This window comes from Cydia strobilella, chromosome 13 (assembly GCF_947568885.1).
Source record: "Cydia strobilella chromosome 13, ilCydStro3.1, whole genome shotgun sequence".
NCBI classification, from domain to species: Eukaryota; Metazoa; Arthropoda; class Insecta; order Lepidoptera; family Tortricidae; genus Cydia; species Cydia strobilella.
Window position 1 is genome coordinate 8,938,668 of NC_086053.1, and position 19,437 is coordinate 8,958,104.

Genomic DNA, 19,437 nt, shown 5'->3' on the forward strand with positions numbered 1-19,437 from the left:
CACAGATCTGCAAAATCGACTCCACACTTGTGTTCGCGGCTCCCAAGAGTGTGGACGGCGCTTATCGCTCGCACATACTTATATTGCTGTCCCGCTCGCATATTGCCATTGACTGTCGGCGTCATGGGCCGTCGGCAATATAATTATGCGCGTGCGATAGAGATAAGAACAGACGTGTCAATGTACGTAATTTTTCGTGCTTAGCGTCCTTACTTTACAAATCATAATTTATTTGTTGAAAGATCTATAGAGCCCTTCAATTTAATAAAATTTTGGGGTGAAAATTCTATCGTTTGTATCTCGTTTGTATCAGTTTTGAAATTTTTGTGCTGGCAACTCAAAATAACCGATTGTCATTTTTGAAATTTCAGTAGATTTGTTTTGTAGGTTTTGTGAGTTGTGAGACGTTTTCTTGTAAAGTTTTTATACAAAATGGACCTGAATTTAGATTTTATGCATATCCCACGGGATCCACCGAGTGCTTCAAAGTTTATTGTGGTACGATTTCCAAATAAAATAATTGTTCACCATCATAATGACTTAGTGAAACTAATTTATTATCCATTTTTATAGGATTTGTTATTTAGCAAGATATATCCACTAATAATTAGAATACGAACACGCTTACAAGCTGCTACAGAACAAGAAGAGGAAGCCACAAATATTCTAAATGTGTTTACTTTGTGCTGCAGTCAGATTAAGAAATGTGTACTCAACTTCTTTGATATCTTCAAACAAGAAAATCAAGTAGGAATATTGCTACAGGTTTGTGTTCATAATTAATGTTGTTGATTTTACCTAAGTTTTATTTTGACGCTATTGATAACAGGCATAGACATATATATTACTTTGTAAAGACCGGCCTTACCAGCACTACGAATGGGGCCGATACATTGGAGTTAAAATCGCATTTAGTTACACCAGCGAGCTCAGCCGTGTGGCGAATTGCTCAGTGGAAACTGTGGAAAGGCATCGGTGTTCGGTCGGAATTGTATGCATACGCTTATCCTTCGTTTACACCAATGGTGACGCCTTTCCACTGCGCAATTCGTCACACGACAGTGCGCTGGTGTAACTAAATGCGATTTTGACAGCCCCATTCGTAGTGCTCGTAATATATATGTCTATGATAACAGGTTGATGAATAATATTTATTTTAGGAAAGTCGACAATGCACCATAGAGAGGTTATCTTGGTGTGTCAACAGACTTGTGGTGGTTGAAGACAAGTTAAAAGATTTGGCGCAGATTACTCTAAATGACATTAGTTGTGAAGACTCTCCATTCACAACTCCCATGTACTTTGTCAATTGGATGGATCATACTTTTGAAACTCTTTCTAAGCTGGCTGAAATTATTTACAAAACTGATTACAAAGAGAATGTTGAGCTGTATTTTGAATGGAAAATCGAAGTAAGTATCTTATTGACATCTTTGTACAATGTACATAACTTGTTAATTATTATGTTTACTTATATCCCGATAACCAGACAAATCCAGACTGGTCATACAAGTACTCTCATATTTCAATACAATAGTTATTAGTTACAAGTTATTTATTTATTTAAGCTTTATTGCACAAAAGAAAACCTTACAGTACAAAAGGCGGACTTAATGCCATGAGGCATTCTCTACCAGTCAACCTTTAGGCAAAGCAGAGATTGTGGGGTGTTTAACAACAACAACAAAATATATGTATATATATAAATACACATACACATGTAATTTTATTATAAAATTATGGAGTACTTACAAACAATTGTTGACTATTTTTAGACCATGTTTATTAGGATAATAATAATAAGATAATTTGAGTAATTTTAAGTGTTATAATTTAATTGCAGCTATTAGACTGCATGCGGGAGCTACACTCCGCTCTGGACGAGCTGCTGCTGTCTGCTATGACACTTTGCAAGTATTGCCTGCCGTCAGACCAGATAATAGTGAAAACTCGGTGTCAAGTGGTAAGAGACCATACATTCTTATTAATACATTATATGTGTTCAAGAACTTTTATAACCTTACAAAGTAGTTTTTATATCAATGTAGATGTAGTGTAGGGACGCCCGGCCGGAGGCAAGCGGGCTGTCGATCACGTGTCGCGTTCAGTCAGCCCAGTTCCCTGAAGTTGGAGCTGCAGGTTACTGTCCCGGCGGCATTCCCACACTATTCTCCTCAAATCTTCTTGTTTTCCTGCAGAACAGAAGGACATCTTTAAGTTCGACGTCCTTTAGTTCATTCTCTTTCAGCGTGTCTCTGCGGAATGTATTATATCGCGATGCCGCATACATAATACACTCTGCTAGTAAGTGAAAGCTGGTCTCCTCCTTACCACAATGTGGACAGGAGGCGTCTCTGCTAATTTCCATTATCTTAAGGTGTCTGTTGAGAGTGTTATTACCTGTAATGATACATGTCAATAGTCTTAGACGGCTCTTACCTAGTTTCAAAAGATACCTGGTTCTCCTGTGATCTATACCTTTAATCATCATCTTCGACTGTCTGCATCCAGCCTCTTCTTCCCATACTCTCTGTGCTTTTATCTCTTTTACCTTCTCTATGACTCCCTTCGTGACATCCGCTGACATGGGCAGAGCCGGTTCCGGACCTATATATCCCGTCTCCGCCCCTATCCTCGCCAGCTCGTCAGCTTTCTCATTTCCCGTTACTCCCTGGTGTCCTCGTACCCATGCCACCGTAACGCTTCTTTGCTTGCTTATCGAGTTAAGTTCCTCTCGACATTCTCTCACCGGAGAGGAGGTAACCGATATTTTCTTTAGTGCCTTCAGTGCTGCTTGGCTATCTGTGTATATTACAACAGCACCCTCTCTTTTACTATACGTGCGCAGTGCGCTATAGCACATACCTCTGCTTGGAACACGCTAGCATATCTACCCAGTGGTATTGATACATTCTCTCTCAGTTTAGGGATCACTATATTTATATCAATGACAGGTAATACTAATATTAAAAATTAGGGATGTACCGACTAGTCGCCGACTAGTCGGGAAAGCCGACTATCCGGCCACATTTGCAGTCGGCGATTAGTCGGCGACTAGTCGGCCAAAATGGCCGATTAGTCGGCCAAAATGGCCGATTAGTCGGCCACTTATTAGGTACAGAAAAATAGCAAATAAACGAAATAAACAGCAAATATTGATCAAATGTTTAATACCCAGTTTACTCAAATTAATATATTTTTCAACACACTTGCTCAAAACGACGTTTTTATTCCACCGAGTTTTGGCTCATAATCCTAGATATTAAACACGCGTGCTCTTTCAGTGTATTTTTCCACTCGTGCTTTTTCATTATATTATCGGACTGAGTTAAGAAGCTAACTGATTGCTAATAATATGCATGGAAAGGGAGCCTTCTTTAATTGGTCAGACTGGCGGGCACGGGCGCACCCGACCGCCTGCGCAGTGCGCGGCGCGCGGCCCGCCCGCCGCGCCGCCCGCGGCCGGGGCGAGCGAGGGCCGGCCGGCAGTACGAGTATGACAGATAAGATGAAACACACAATACTAACTGTTTTAACTATTAAAATTTGATTAATATGAAAGTTTCTTTTTTTTCCCGCAAGTGTGTTGAAAAACGTCGTATGAAACGCGTGTGCATTGGTCATTACACACATCGGCTTTCTTATTGCGCGCTCGCTTACAGCTCGCGCGCACAATATCGCCTCGTGTGTAATGACCAACTTAGCACACTTGTATCATAATGTACTATTTGAGCACAGTTAAGCAAGTTACACTATTGTGCATTTCATTTATTAAAACATATGTACAAAAATAGCGCGCGAAAAGCTAAAGCGACGCAAGCAGCAAAATAAATGTTTTTCAAAGCATCCGAACTTAGACAAAGCTGCTGCAGTGACTATCCGAATGCAAACTTTGAAGAGAGAAAATTATTTATGGATTTGGCCGACTAGCCGACTAGTCGGCCGACTAATCGGCCATCCGAGTGCCGATTAGTCGGCTAGTCGGCTAGTCGGCCAAATCAATAGTCGGTACATCACTATTAAAAATACTCCTGAACTGTCGGAAAGTTTCGAAAATTCTGAAATTTCCACATGGAATCATTTCAGAAACACTTCTCATAATTTTGTATGGGAAACAAAATATTCCATTTCAAAAATTTCGAAACTTGTGAAATTTTCCGGAAATTTCTGAAAACTTATAGAAACTTTCTACAAACTGTACATCTATAATTACGAATGCAAATACAACTCGTTGGTTAATATTGTTTCCTGGGTTAGATACTGAACGGGTCTTAAAATATCAGCCCTAATTTATGTATCTTACTTGCAGGTCCTAAGAGAAGCTAAAGTTTTAATAAATGAAGTCATTGAAGGTGATACAGATGGAAAATTCAGTGCCACAGTAAACTCACTGAAACTACCAATCTTGCCAACCAATGTAAATGTCTCAATCGATGTCCTAAAGGATGTCCTGTACGTTTTGGAGACAAATACAAACACTGCTTTGCTAGCACTAGTTGTTCACTGCTTTAGTAACAGTGTCTCTCCTGTTGACATAGTGAAAAGACATTTTGTGAATACAGAAGGGTGTCCATGTCATGATACTAGTGAGGACAATATTGTAGAAGATTGTGAATATGTAAAAGAGTTTGATCTCTACGGTGAGAGGCTTTTGCAAATTGGGTCTTTTGCAGTATCTTGTTCTTCAGATCAGGAGAGTAAGTAATTATTATAAGATTCATAAGTTAAATCTATCATGTTATTACTCGAGTTTTTTTTGTTGCTCCCAAGTTTGTCAGTGGAGACAGAGAACTAGATGGCGCTGTACGGCACCATGTTTTGTAGTACCTAATTGAGTTGACAAAAATAGGTAGATTAGACAACCAAAGTTACGACACATAATGTATGAATGAAGCTGTGCAGCGCCATCTACATAAGCCGTCAAATTCGCAACACGAATCCTAAATGTAGTTTTTGCTTGCATTACTCCTCTTTTATCATTCCTAACTGCATGCTTTGCAGTTTTGAGGGAAATTCTGAATGTCAGCAGTATCCAACTGTTGATTAAAAAACAACTATTACCTACAGTTTTCACATTGATGCAGAACCGCACGCCGCTCCGATGTTTGATCGAGACAACGCTATGCATGTATATAGATGTCCCGTTCACTCACCGGTGCGCCGTGTGGGATCGCATCAGAGGGCCTACCGTGAGCACGTTCGACGTGTTGCCTCCCTGTGACACTTACTCGCGATAGTTACGATCGATCCGAATCCAATATGAAACGCCCTATAGCCAGTTTAACATATTTCAGGAATAGTATCTCTAAGAAGCGGCCTGGCAAGTCTAGAAGCCCTGGACCCTCACCTGGTGCCGGCATTGATGCTGTCTTCTGGTAGTTGGCATGCTGAATTTCTCACTGACTCCTGGCGTAAGGAGGTACAGGATATAAAGGACAGTGTTTTCCTGATTGTGGACCCAGCTGCATTTGCAGAGGTAAAACTAAATTTCTTAATGACTGCTGATACAATGAGTTAAAAAGTAACAAAGCGGAAACATACCCCTCAGTAGCAAACCACCATACAAAATAAGTCAGTAAGAACTAGGAAAATTATTCTCATCCCTTTCCTTTGGGTGCTAGTACTAGTGTAAGACAAAGACAGTATGATTCTCTTTGTCTATGTTTGAAATGAAACAGTCCTAGGCCAAACTATAGTTTCATAAAGCGAGAAACCGCAAAGGGCGTTCATCTTCACCTTCATTATTTGACAAACCAATGACTTATCTACTGGGACATACCTACTTCGGTGACTGGAAGACTGAAAGGTTAAGTCCAAAGCACAACTAGGGTTTCGAGAAAGATTTTTCGTTGTTGTATAAAAAAAATGGATACACAGGCGCATTTGCTATAGTTCAAAGAAAAAGAACCTCAATTAATAACCAAAGCGGGATTTACAATACGAAAATAGTCTCATGGATGTTGAAATCAGTTTCACGAAAGTAGTTTCGATATATGCGAAAGTAATTTCGTGAAATAATTAGTGTCGCAGTGACCACGGCCTCATCAGCATCGAAGCTACACATCCGCACACCCCAGTCACTTTCGCGACACTAGTTTTTCACGTCGCATTTACATTACGAAATTAGTTGCATGACACTAATTTCACCAAAAAATCGTGCAGGGCACGAAATTGATTTGCTTTCATGAAATTAATGCATGCATTACGAAAATATTAAATTACACGTGAAACTGTTGGTAAAACTACAGTCACGAAATCAATTTCACGCCACTAATTTCATAATGTAAGTCCCGCTTTAAAATTCAACTTATTCTGTCATGTTTACTTACAGAAATCAAAACAGATGATGCACCAGACCCTGCTGCAGCTTTTCAACACGAAGAAGTACGAAGGTAGCGCTGTGTGCAGTGTGATCAACCTTGGCGGCGTGCTTCGTGACTTTTTTGACGTCTACAAAGAACATGAGCCTGAAGCGCTGTCTTGTCAAGAGGTTTTACTGCTATTGCTGGCTGACTTGAACAAAGGTAAGTGGAGTTATACTTAAATGATCTATCCACCTATCTATACTGAATATTTTTAATTGACCGAGCGTTAGAGAAGGTCTCCGTTTCAGCTTGGGCAAGAATGCTTTCGTATGTCCGGATGTTCTTCTCTACAGGTCGCAATTCTCGACCGTGTTTCGTAAAGAAGGTTCGATGATTAAATCTTTCTTTTGTCGGTTAAATTTTTGGAAATTGTTCAAAATGGCGGAGTCATACATTTATTCAGTTTTGAGTTATGCTCGCGAGGTCTACGGCTCACAGAGCCACTAGTGACTAAGTTTAATTTTGCGTTTGTTTAGCTGTTAACACTTTCTGCGCAATTGCGCTTTTTTGTGTCTAGGTATATAAGTAACTTTAATTTTTCTTGTTCCACGCGATTCGCACGATGAAAAATAAACATAAACACGAGTAGCTAATCTATTAATTCTTATTATTACCATTTTCTGTGATAACAAAGAAAGACAGCCAAAATTACGATGCTTGTTTACATAGTTCCCATTAATGGGTTAAAAAAATCCATTAAGACTAATTCTTAACACTTTCATTTTAACATTCTATTTATGTGTTCGTGCAGGGTGCATTACAGTTGTTAAAATTACTTTTCATATATTATAATTTGGTATATCGTTACTTTGAATAACGTAATAACTGCCATACTACCGTAATACCTAATTAACGGTACATATAATGTAATTATTGGTATAATGGTCATTGGGCATATTTACACTTCGTCTAATATATATTGCCATAATTATTACATACTCTAAAGCATATTATTTGTTATAACAAGTGATATCACATAACTATTTGTGTGGCATAATAGTTGCATGATATAAATTGGTTAGGTTAGGTTGAAACTGCGAGTCCGCACAAACGAATAACTACCTAGCAAAAGGAGGGTTAGGTTAGGTTAGAACTTTGACCCCCCATAGAATGAAATACCTAGGAAAAAAAGTGGTTAAAGGGGCCCACTGACTATTAGTCCGCCGGACGACATCGGCCTGTCAGTTGTTCGGAACTGTCAATTTTTTGTTCTAACTGACAGGCCAATATCGTCCGGCGGACTGATAGTCAGTGGGCCCCTTTAGGTTAGGTTTGAACTCCGGCACCTACAGAATCGAAATCCGTGAATAATTTGGTTAGGTTAGGTTAGAACTGAGACCTCCCTAGAATAAAATAGCTAGCAAATGAAGTGGGATAGCATTAAACACATAACTAGAAATTCAAAATTTTAGTGCAATCGTGCTATTCTTTTTCGTCAGGCGTGTTTACACTAGGATAATTTGTATTTAATTGTAGGGCCTGCGTACTAGTTATAAAAAGTATGTAAAATGTTACGTTTTTCTTAAATAAAATATGCTAAAAATGTTTATACAATATATGTATTTATAATTGATTTAATTATATTAAGTATTACGTTATATGCAAAAATAATATAACAAATGTCATTATTTATTTATTTATTTAATCGTATGGCGTATATACTTACATAAACATTCTTTATAAAATTGGATAATAGTCTGAATAAGATAATTATAAGTCCACATTCAGGGTCCCGAGCCACGAGATTACGTCAGGTGTTAATTTAAACAGATCTTCCGGGAGGCCTGCAAGTGAGTGCAGAGGGCAGCGCTGTATAATGTCATTATAAAACATGTCTATATACTATTTAAAAATTATATTACAATAGGCATTATATCAATGATAGTTTAGATGAAATCACAATATAACAAAGGAAACTTATAATAAAAATTACATTATAACATATAATAATATATTAAATGGCGTTATATCAAATGTATATTATTATATATATATATATATATATATATATATATATATATATATATATATATATTTATATTAAATATTACACACCCGTTTGTGCAATGTGTCCACTGTAGCGTTGAAACTAATAAGCTGATTTTGATAATTGAAATATCAATTACAATAAGTTCGTTTATGGGTCTGAGTGACATACACTACATTTCTAACATTTATATTAACCATTTGTAAACAGGAGGGCATATACATGTACGTACTTCCTAAAATATTTTTTTATTTTTTACTTGGAGTTTTATCATTCTACCTATAAACCTTTCAATTAACTCTTGCAATGAATACCATTAATCTTGCAATTAATAATATTATAATATACAATGTTTCTATTTTGTTAATATTTACCACCTTAAATAAATATCTCTTTCATGAATCACAGGTTTAATTTATATAACTCCGAAATGTCTATGAGTCAAATAATTTTCATAATATTCATTTAATTAGCGAAGTTATAATGATACTGTCTAGTGCCTTATATCTACCTATTAAAGGTCGCGATAATAAGCAGCTTTGCATAGCTTATTTAGAGTGGCCCGACCGGTCCGAGGCTTATAGCAATTTATTCAGTATATTTAAGAATTCATTAATTTCATCCTCATTACAATAGGCACGTTCTTCGTACCCGGGAAGTAGGCATATCCCGCGAAGTATGATAAAAGTATCAAAATTCTCAACTGACCTTGTGTGGGTCTTATTTCGTAACAATAAAGTTTAGTCACTTAACTATATGTCAGCGATGGTCCGAAGCTTTTATATTACATTCTAAACAAAACCGAACACAACTTATAAACCGGTTTTTAATATAAATAACATTTTGTTATTATACAGTTTAAGTACATAATTTACATTATACGGTGCGAAATTTTCCTATTTCCGGCTACACTGAGCATCTCTGTCAAAGAAACAATAACATAATTGATGATTAATGAAACTGTAGCAGTACCTAATATGTGTGTGATTTTAATTTACAGTTGTTTATCTGCCTATTCTAATATCTGCGCATTCGTTACCTACGTATTTTTTTCTTAGCTCTTCAGGAGTGCAAGGTGGTCAGCAACCTTTTCTGCTCAAAGGACGATTATTCGTATGACGTAAAAAAACCCACGCCCAACAAAGAGGTCTCTCTGGAGCAGCTTTTTAAACGTCTAAAACTACTGTACACACTGGTTAATAGAATAAACCAGTTGCTTCATCCAGACGATAATGATGACCAGTTCTTTAAATCGGAGATAGCAGAAGAGCAGGCGACCATTCCGAATGTCACGTATACAATGAGCCCTGTAATTAGCAACACTTATGTTAGCTCCCCAAAAAATATACCTTGTATGACACGTAGCGTATTTGCTAAAACTGCCAATATAAGAACACCAGCAATGAGATATCCGTTGAAGAAATTAGTTAATCAAATTAAAGCTCAAAAATGTTACGAGCTAAATTTTTCCATACAGCTCGACGCGATGTTTAACCTGTCTGAATTTGAAACCGACCAAAAGGAAAAAGCCGAAGTACATAAAAACTCGATTTTGTACAATTTCTCACCCAAAAAGAACAAGTCGTCTCTAAGAAAAATGGTTCTAAATAAGCGCTATAACTTGACTTCTGAGAAACAGCTGGAAAATAAAAGCTTGAAGAGCGAAGTGCTCTTCAAAGAGAGTCTCATGGACGACACAACAAGCTTACAGATTTCAGGTGAGTTATTTATGCCTACTTATTATTCTAACAAACATAATGAACAAAGACATTAATTGGGTAAGATTTATGTACAAATCTGTATCTGTCTTGTTGGATCCTGGAAAACTTATCTAAGATTTTGTCATTATTACAGGGACTTACAAGGAGTTGAGTTGAGATTGACTGATATCAATGAAAAAAGTTTTGTTGTTCAGGCATTGTTTAGTAAAAACAGAAATAAAAATAAGTAGGACCATAAAACTGATAAAATACCTAGCTTTTGTTGACGAAAAGGTTTATATTTAAGGTTTAATCTATGATATATCATAGATTTAAATATTGACATCCGTCTGGCCTAGTGGGTAGTGACCCTGCCTATGAAGCCGATGGTCCTGGGTTCGAATCCAGGTAAGGGCATTTATTTGTGCGATGAGCACAGATATTTGTTCCTGAGTCATGGATGTTTTATATGTATTTAAGTATTTGTATATTACATATATATAAATCGTTGTCTGAGTACCCACATCACAAGCCTTATAGAGCTTACCGTGGGACTTAGTCAATTTGTGTAAGAATGTCCTATAATATTTATTTATTATTTATTTATTTAAATATTCATAACACACTAATATAGGCATTTAACTCCCAACTAATAAAAAATATATTTTAGTACAGCTCATGTTTATCAGACTGAACAGAACACAGATTAAAAACAGACCTAGCGAGTTATATTAATTGGATTTTGTTTTTTATTTTACAGAAATTCTTGACCAAATGCATGACATGACGAAACTTCTCTCCAAAACGAATTCGCGAGTTAATCGCACAGGGCCCATTTCAACAAGGAACACCAATCGAAATACATCACTATCTAAATACTTGCGCAACATACCGCCTAATGCCAGTGCCCTGGAAGTAGAAGTGCGTTTGGACGACACTGAGGCGATTGCTACTAATGCTACGGTGCCATCCGACGTGTCAACGTTAGAGAGACTGAAGGATTTGAATCGTGTTGAGAACAAATTGACAAATCTGAAGCTATTGCATAAGGAAACTCGTCTGTAATTAAGGACATCGCTAATACAACAACATCGAAATAGAATAGGTATAAGATTTTTTTATAATCTGGATTCATATCGCACGTAAAATGTGTCGAGCGTGTATTCAAGTTAAATCCGGATATTGCCGGTAGCTAAAGCAGGTAGGTACCCTACGCTGAAAGTTCGTTAGGATGACGGATGACAGTAGGCGAAAATTATAACATCGTCTGTCGTTTCCATTTTGGGGAAAGTGTAAGATTTTAATCATATTGACAACAAATTGCATGACCAACGTGAAGTTATTGCACACGATTGTAATTTAGGTTGATTATTCATATCGCAGACAAAAGTTTCATTCCTCAGAATTTATACTTCCTGAAATCCTGAACAAAAAAAAACCATTATATACCTATAAAAAAAACATGACAGATTATTTTCATACACTTTTCATATACATTTCTTATAAAATGATTTCTGTAAAATAATAATTTTACCTAATTAGTATGTAATTTAGTATATTGATCATCTTCCTAACTTTGTCCCGGCTTTTTGCACGGCTCATGGTAGCTGAACTTCCAACCCAGAGGGGAAATTAGGCCTTATTGTGATTAGGTACTTCGATTTCCTCACGATGTTTTTCGATTATAGAAAAGAGACTGGTAACTATCAAATAACATGTCGTACATAAGTTGCGAAAAACTTGTTGGTACGAGCCGTGGTTTGAACCCGCAACCTCCGGATTGCAAGTTACGTTACCAGCGCTTTTTTATTTAGTATATATTATTGAGACATAGATAAATAAGGCCCACTTGCACCATCCCACTAACCCGGGGTTAAGCGGTTAAACCGTTAATCCAGTGTCAAATTGTACTGGTAACCATGGTCACTTCAGCTTTAACCGGTTAACCTCGGGTTAGTGAATGGCGCATGTGGCCCTAAGTAAGCTTAGAGTGCTCACTTCATACATGAATTTCCTAACTTAATAATAATAATTGTGTCGCTTAACTTCAAACTCGGGTAAATCCATTCGACCCTCTCGGCAAATCGCATTAATCTGACAGATGGATTCACCCGAGTTTGAAGTTAAGCGACTCAATTAAAATGGAAGGTGTGGTTAAATTTATTATTGATAAGTTTTAAAATTCCTTAAAACTTAATACTCACTAAGCTTGAATCGAATCATTAATAAGTTTTCGCTAGACTTATTAAAACTTATTATAAAAGGGTTTTTATCTCTACATATTATGTATGGAGTGAACACACTAAGCATACTTATTTCTTTATGATTGAGATTAGGTATAATTTATAAGTTTATATTTTGAACTAATAATTATTTATAAGATGCACAATCGCTATGTCTATACGCAATTCGTTGCAACTAATTTAAATGCAGACCTGTGATATAACCTAATTCAAATAGTCAAAAATAACACTCAGAGATCCAACTACAACTAAGCAGTATTATAATATTATTGTTACATTTGTTACGGATTACTACAAACTCATAAAATGAAGTAAAGCGGTAAATCATTTGCTGTTTTCAAAGAAATAAGATGCAACGCTTATATTTGTCAAACAGTTCCATCCAAGTAAAGAGGTAGCCTCCGGCCCAGCTTTTGCCGTGTTGTTCGACAGAGCGATCGTGCACAAACACATAGAAAGGTCAGCCACGTACGAGTATCTACCGCGATGCTTTTACATTGTCGCGAACGAGAGAAGGCGGGATTCTACCACTGTGCGGCACTGTGCAGCACAAGCATTTTTGTATGTACTGAATATGCTTGTGCCGCACAGCAGCATTATATCTCGTCATTTAAATATAAGTTAGTTATTGTATTATATATACTTAATACCTTTAAGAGTCCACAGCAAGCTCGGCCGAATTTCACCTTCCCATACAAACGGAGTTTCGTTCTCATTTTAAAACTACGTGTTGGATTGTAATGAAACTTTGCACATACAATGACATGAGGTATATCTAATATATCTATGTCTGTAATTAGTTCATATAGCTCAAGCTTATAAAACAAACGAAATAGAGCAAAAACAAGTTTTGTATGAAAAACTTAAATTAGCTGTATTTTTTTAACTGTGGTATCTGAAGCTACATAAACTAATTACAGGCATAGATATACCTCATCCTATTGTAAGTACTAAGTTTCAGAGCAATTTAGCTAGTCGTTTTAAAATGATAGCGTAACTACGTTTGTATGGAGAACCGAGCTTGCTGCGGACTTGGGTTTTAAAATCGTAAGAAAATGAATTCCGTCCGCATAATAGTGTGGTTCGTCCCGTACCGTCAAAGATAGATATAACTCCGTAATAGATGGATACAGTCTAAGGAAAAAACGTGCCTCGAAAATCAAGAAAAATTGATTTTCGTTCAGAGGGCGCTACTAGTTTTGGCCTACAGTCGTATAGATGGCGTTGACGGTTTCGTTTGTTATTTAACAATTTTAACGCATATCAGTGAAAGAACATGGGTCAAAATCATAAAAAATAATTAATGCAAATAAAAAAAAACATTTATCTATATTTAAATACTTTCTATCGTATTTTTATAAATCTTTATTTTTAGTTTTAAAGTGTGTCGACAGATGGCAGTGAATTTACTGGGGTTACAAAATTTACTATGACAGTACCGCTCTAGTATAAGTTACTCTATGGTACCGTCTAGTTATATATAATATTATTTTATTTTATATGTTTTACAATTAATTACTAAATAAATATTTTTGTAATAGGTAACATTTTTTTGCTTTTTAACCTAATATTTCCTAATATCCGAACATGTCCATATATGAGGGTTATTCTCGGGTGTTACCAGGTTACCACCAAATTGTAATACTGGTAACAGTTAAGTAATGATACGTCAAAATGTGAAGTATAGATAGTACATAGATGTAAGTGATTAGTAAGAAGATCTATAAGCCCCAAAGGCGGCGTAAGTACCTAACGTAACGGGTCCCGCAGCGCCCAATTTACTTGATTTGGAGCCGTGGGCCTCTGCGGCGGGTCGGCTAACGTTGACGTCAAAGGTCACTGCGAAATATCTGTTGCAAATGGTAAATAACAACCTAATTAGAAAACTTTTACAAAACCATACATACAAAATCATACATAAGAAGTGGTCCAGAAACAAGTAGCAGATAATATTGATGAATACCGTCAACCGGGGTGAATAGGGACAAAACTTCAAATGTAATTTGTTATATTACACAAACCATTTGGAGCCACTTTTGACCCCTAAAAATGTATTTAACATAAACCAAAGATAGATATAACTCCGTAATAGATGGATACAGTCTAAGGAAAAAACGTGCCTCGAAAATCACGAAAATTTGATTCTCGATCAGAGGGCGCCACTAGTTTTAGCCTACACTCGTATAGAGGGCGTTGACGGTTTCGTTTGTTATTTATAATTTTAACGCATATCAGTGAAAGAACATGGGTCAAAATCATAAAAATAATTAATGCAAATAAAAAAAATCATTTATCCATATTTAAATACATTTTATCGTATTTTTATAAATATTTATTTTTAGTTTTAAAGTGTGTCGACAGGTGGCAGTGAATTAACTGGGGTTACAAAATTTACTATGACAGTACCGCTCTAGTATAAGTTACTCTATGACATAAACATATGAAATTTAGTTCATTTATTAAGACCCATAAGGCTAACAGAACTAGAACCCCAAATTCCATATATAGCTCAACCGGTTATTAAGATACATACATCTAAAAATCGGGTTTTCTCTCACTGACTTATTGACTCATGTACTGACGTACCGATTAACCGATTCTGCATGTACAACCAGCCTTAAAGTTTATTATGGTTCATTATTTTTGTATGTGGGTATTTTTGCACATTGTAGTTTTTCATCAGTCACCCGTTGACCACGAACGCTGTAAAGGGTTCGAAACGTCGGCATGAATTATAAATTCAATATACGCGATATAATCCGTTTTCATAGTTTTATTTCATGAGTAACTATCGCGGTAACCGAAGATGAATAGGTGTAATTTTTTTAGGGTTCCGTACCCAAAGGGTGAAAACGGGACCCTATTACTAAGACTCCGCTGCCCGTCCGTCCGTCTGTCTGTCAGTCAGTCTGTCTGTCCTTCTGTTACCAGGCTCTCATTAACCGTGATAGCTAGACAGTTGAAAATTTCACAGATGATGTATTTCTGTTGCCGCTATAGGTAACAACAAATACTAAAAACAGAATAAAATAAATATTTAAGTGGGGCTCCCATACAACAAACGTGGTTTTTTTGCCGTTTTTTGCGTAACGGTACGAAACCCTTCGTGCGCCAGTCCGACTCACACTTGACCGGTTATTTTATTTGAATCTAGTTCTAAGGTAAAATAGTATTATAAACAAAAAAAAAAACAAATAAAATGAAAATGATATTCATACTTAATTTATTACGCATTGAACTTGTGTATTGGAATTGAACTAAGTACTTTAAGTAGCTGGGTGGCTAAGACAGTTAGTACTTAATACTTAATGTCATATACTTCATAGAGGCAAAATCCGCAAAATGCTTCATGAAATACAGCCAGCTGACAAAGAGGCGGACAGACAGAGAGACGAACAGCGGAGGCTTAATTATTGACCGAGCGTTAGCGAAGGTCTCTGTTTAAGCTTGGGTAAAAAAAATGCATTCGAGGTATATCCGGATTGTTCTCTGCATGTAGCTTTTTTTTGTCGTTTCATTAAAAAAAAAAATGGGAAATTGGCATAAAAACTTACGCGCCAGTAGATTCTATGGCACTTAAGACCATTGTGAGTTCGTTGTCGAAGTTAGTATTTTTTAATTTTTACATCTTTTAAGCTTATCGCGAGGTCTAGATACAGCTCACAGAGCCACTAAGCGCCACTTGCACCATTCTACTAACCCGGGGTTAACCCGTTAAACCGTTAACCCAGAACCCAGTGTCAAATTGTACTAGTAACCATGGTAACTCCAGGTTTAACCGGTTAACCCTGGGTTAGTGGGATGGTGCAAGTGGCCCTAATAGCGTTCGGTTCGGTACAAACATAATGTATGTATTGGTGGTTCACTTTGACACTGGATTAACCGTTTTAACGCTTATCCCCGGGTTAGTGGGATGGTGCAAAGTGGGCCTTAGGCATGTTGAAAATGCGCTCTAGCGCGGCTCGACTCCAGTCGGTTGGTGGGAATCGTACATTAATGATACTAGCCGTTACCGGCTTACCTATTCTATCGTACGTACCTAATTATGTAAGTAATAGGGATGTTGTCATGAATTAGCCTCATGCATGAAGTTTATATTTGAACGAAATATGTTTTATTCGGATGTTTGTTACCGTTATATCATGTTACAAATGCATTTCCGTTTTTAAATTACCATTTAATTACTTAAAATTATAAATAAAAAGTACAAAAATTTGCCCGCGAAAAGCTAGTGAGCGAAACGCTCGAAACGCCACGTGATGTCACGCGTTCGACAGATTAGTGTCATTAGTAGCAAACGTCAGTTGGGCCGCCCAACGTGTGACGTCATCACGCTCTGTCGAATTCGCGCCAAAAATTATGAGCGTTTCAACCGCTTAAAAATTTTCAACATTTAAAATATTTTTTAATAAAATAATGTTAAGGTTTACAAAAGTATTTTTATCATTTCCGGTGTTCCAACGATATAAATTATGAATCCAAAAATAAAAATAAATTCATGCATGGAGCTAATTGCGAATATATAAAATGTTATGTTTTTACCATAGCAATAGCAGGGAATAAAATGCTGAAAATCATATTTTGTAAGTGTAAATATGCGTAATTAATTAAAAATAATTTAAAAAGTATTTAAAATAATGATCAGCATCACGTGACTGCAAACGCAAATCGGAGCGCGTGACGTCACGGTGTGAGAAACACGCACAGACAAGTTGTCAAACCTGGTCATATACCTAGCATTACATAGACCAGCTATACGCGTGCGCCCGTAAGGGATAGACATAGATGACGTCATAAACGTGGGGATACCATATTGGTAAAAATTACCCCAATATTTGATATCACGTTGGGGCGATTACCCTGGAGGCAAAGTTAGCTTGTTTGACGGTATTAAAAAATTGTTAAATAAAATGTCAATGGGCCGTTCTTTTTAGGCGTATAAACAATGAAATACCTCCTATAATTCGCGCAGGTGGTTAAAAACTAAACATGTTTAGTAAATAAAACGTAAAATAAAATATATTATGGGTTTTAATTTAAAGAAATCACAAATCGCAATCACACCAATTAATGTACACCACATTTAATCTTCACAACATTTGTTTATTTATTTTTTGGAATTAGAAGTACGAAAAAACTTCGAGGTCAAAATTACCCATAAAATTATGATATTTTCATCTGGTATCCCTAACATTATTGTTATGCAGCTAAATTAAGAAGAAGTTTAAAAATGGCTGACCTCAGACTCTTACCTACCTACGTAATTTGGGCGGATAATTTTACAAATAATGTTTTGTTATTTTGCGTAAATAATTGTGATATTTTTATTGAAATCGTTTGATTCTACATTGCTTTGAGTGTAACGTAATTTAACGATGTTATTCTCACATATTGCGTTAAGAGGAAGGTGTAAAATACCGTACTTACGTGTGAAAGGTTATGATCTCATATTTTTGCTCAGAGCGGCTATTACAGCCGATTACAGAACAATTCACCAGTATTTTATCAAAGTTCAAGCATTCAAAACGCTAACCATCACTATATTTCATAAGAGAAAGCACAATTTCATACAAAACAACGATAATTAAACAAGCAACGAACAAACATGACATGTCACGTACTTATTTGTTTGCCACAACCTCGGTTGTGGCAGCGGTGGAAAAGTGAAACTATGACAAGGACAAACAATAACAGCGCTTTCTCTGCTACTTCTACTGAAAGATACATAAGACTATCCCGTTCGGTCATTTTCCCCCACTCCTCATGACCGATCCAGTTATACTAGATTCATGAACCTGGTGGTCTTCCGGCACTGACAGCAGTTTGTTTATCACATTATTACGTCATCCAGATCACGTGACAGCTTGGAGCGTTTCTGCGCGAAATTTAAATACTAAACTAATTAAAGTCGATTTTTTATTAAAAAATTATAAATAAAAATTTAGATTTTTTTTTGCAATAATTACGTATCTATCTATAAAATGGAAACAGTTATAAAAAAATGTTAACATCCCTATTCTAGCTATAATATTGCTATTGAGAGCCATCAACAGTATTTGTATCGCAAAGCCGATAACAACAACAACCCCGTGACGTATTAGGTGCTAAGCTTTAATTCCGCAGAAAGCAATATCGCTTTATAACCGTAAACCGCTTAGGTGGCGATGGCGGCTATTTTCGACTGTCTGGCTGCGCGTGGTAGTGGATAAATATTTTGCTGAATCATAGAAAATATTTGTTGCTATTTAGTGTTTTACTTAGAGCTCAGACGTATACAGTTAGGAGCAAAAGTGAGTCAATAGTAGTACCTTAGTAATATACAGATAAGCATGACTTAATTACTTTAAATACAACTTATAGATTATGAAATGCTCTGTCAATCAGTTCACAAATGATCTGTCTATCATTTATGGTTTTTTACTAACTCTCAAGGCTAAACCGTATAATTCATACTTTTTTATATCCCTGATATAATTACCAAACCTGTGTATGAAAAGCAATATCTAAAATTCTTAAATCAGGGAATGAGTACCTGTACATAAGTAAATAACATATTGGCTCAAATAAAATTTCGCAGAAAATTTTGTGAACAAAGTGTGTGGTGCTAAACTGAATCATTGCAATAATGTATGGATGGAGCCAACAATTGATTCACTTTTTGCACCTGATATAATGCCGAAATAAAGGCAATAATTACTGGAATGTATTTCTGGTTTAAGAGAGTTGCTGTTTATTGTAAAGACGCGTAATTAATTTGTCTTATAATTGTAGCATATTTGACATCCCATAGTTATTTTAAATTGAAGTAAAACCAAAATATCTGATTTATACCTATTGGTTCAAAGGGAGTTTAGGTAATATATAAGTCATGATCTTTAACTCCGACTTAAACATAAAAAAAATTACACATTGTCTATTATTAGTTTATTTGTATTTATTAGAACTTAACGTGGATATATGAAGATCCCAGAAGAATTTTATGTTATGAAAACTATGAATTAGACTATCCGCCAATCATAGAGGTTGCTGCAAAATAGAGTCAATGTTAAAGACGTTTTAAAAATAAAATGCAATATCCTATTTTAAAATGGCTAAATGCTACGGTATCCTCAATATGTATGATAACGGAAAAGAATTGATTG

General features: G+C 36.1%; 1 protein-coding gene across 1 annotated transcript; it reads left to right on the plus strand.

The window, feature by feature from the left end:
* The first annotated feature begins 365 nt into the window (after positions 1-365).
* On the plus strand, positions 366-13,467 carry LOC134746642 (serendipity locus protein alpha). The gene is made up of 9 exons (XM_063681128.1): positions 366-498; positions 574-765; positions 1,161-1,412; positions 1,844-1,963; positions 4,310-4,697; positions 5,295-5,476; positions 6,332-6,524; positions 9,411-10,070; positions 10,813-13,467. Exons 1-9 carry the CDS (start codon positions 433-435, stop codon positions 11,115-11,117), a joined length of 2,358 nt encoding a protein of 785 aa, XP_063537198.1. The 5' UTR covers positions 366-432; the 3' UTR covers positions 11,118-13,467.
* Positions 13,468-19,437: the final 5,970 nt, after the last annotated feature.

What these genes read in the sequence shown, in the direction of transcription:
- LOC134746642 (XM_063681128.1), top strand. Translation starts at nt 433, where the DNA reads ATGGACCTGAATTTAGATTTTATGCATATCCCACGGGATCCACCGAGT. An exon ending in GTGCTTCAAAGTTTATTGTG is followed by an intron (nt 499 to 573) that starts GTACGATTTCCA and finishes CCATTTTTATAG; the next exon opens with GATTTGTTATTTAGCAAGAT. An exon ending in ACCCAGCTGCATTTGCAGAG is followed by an intron (nt 5,477 to 6,331) that starts GTAAAACTAAAT and finishes GTTTACTTACAG; the next exon opens with AAATCAAAACAGATGATGCA.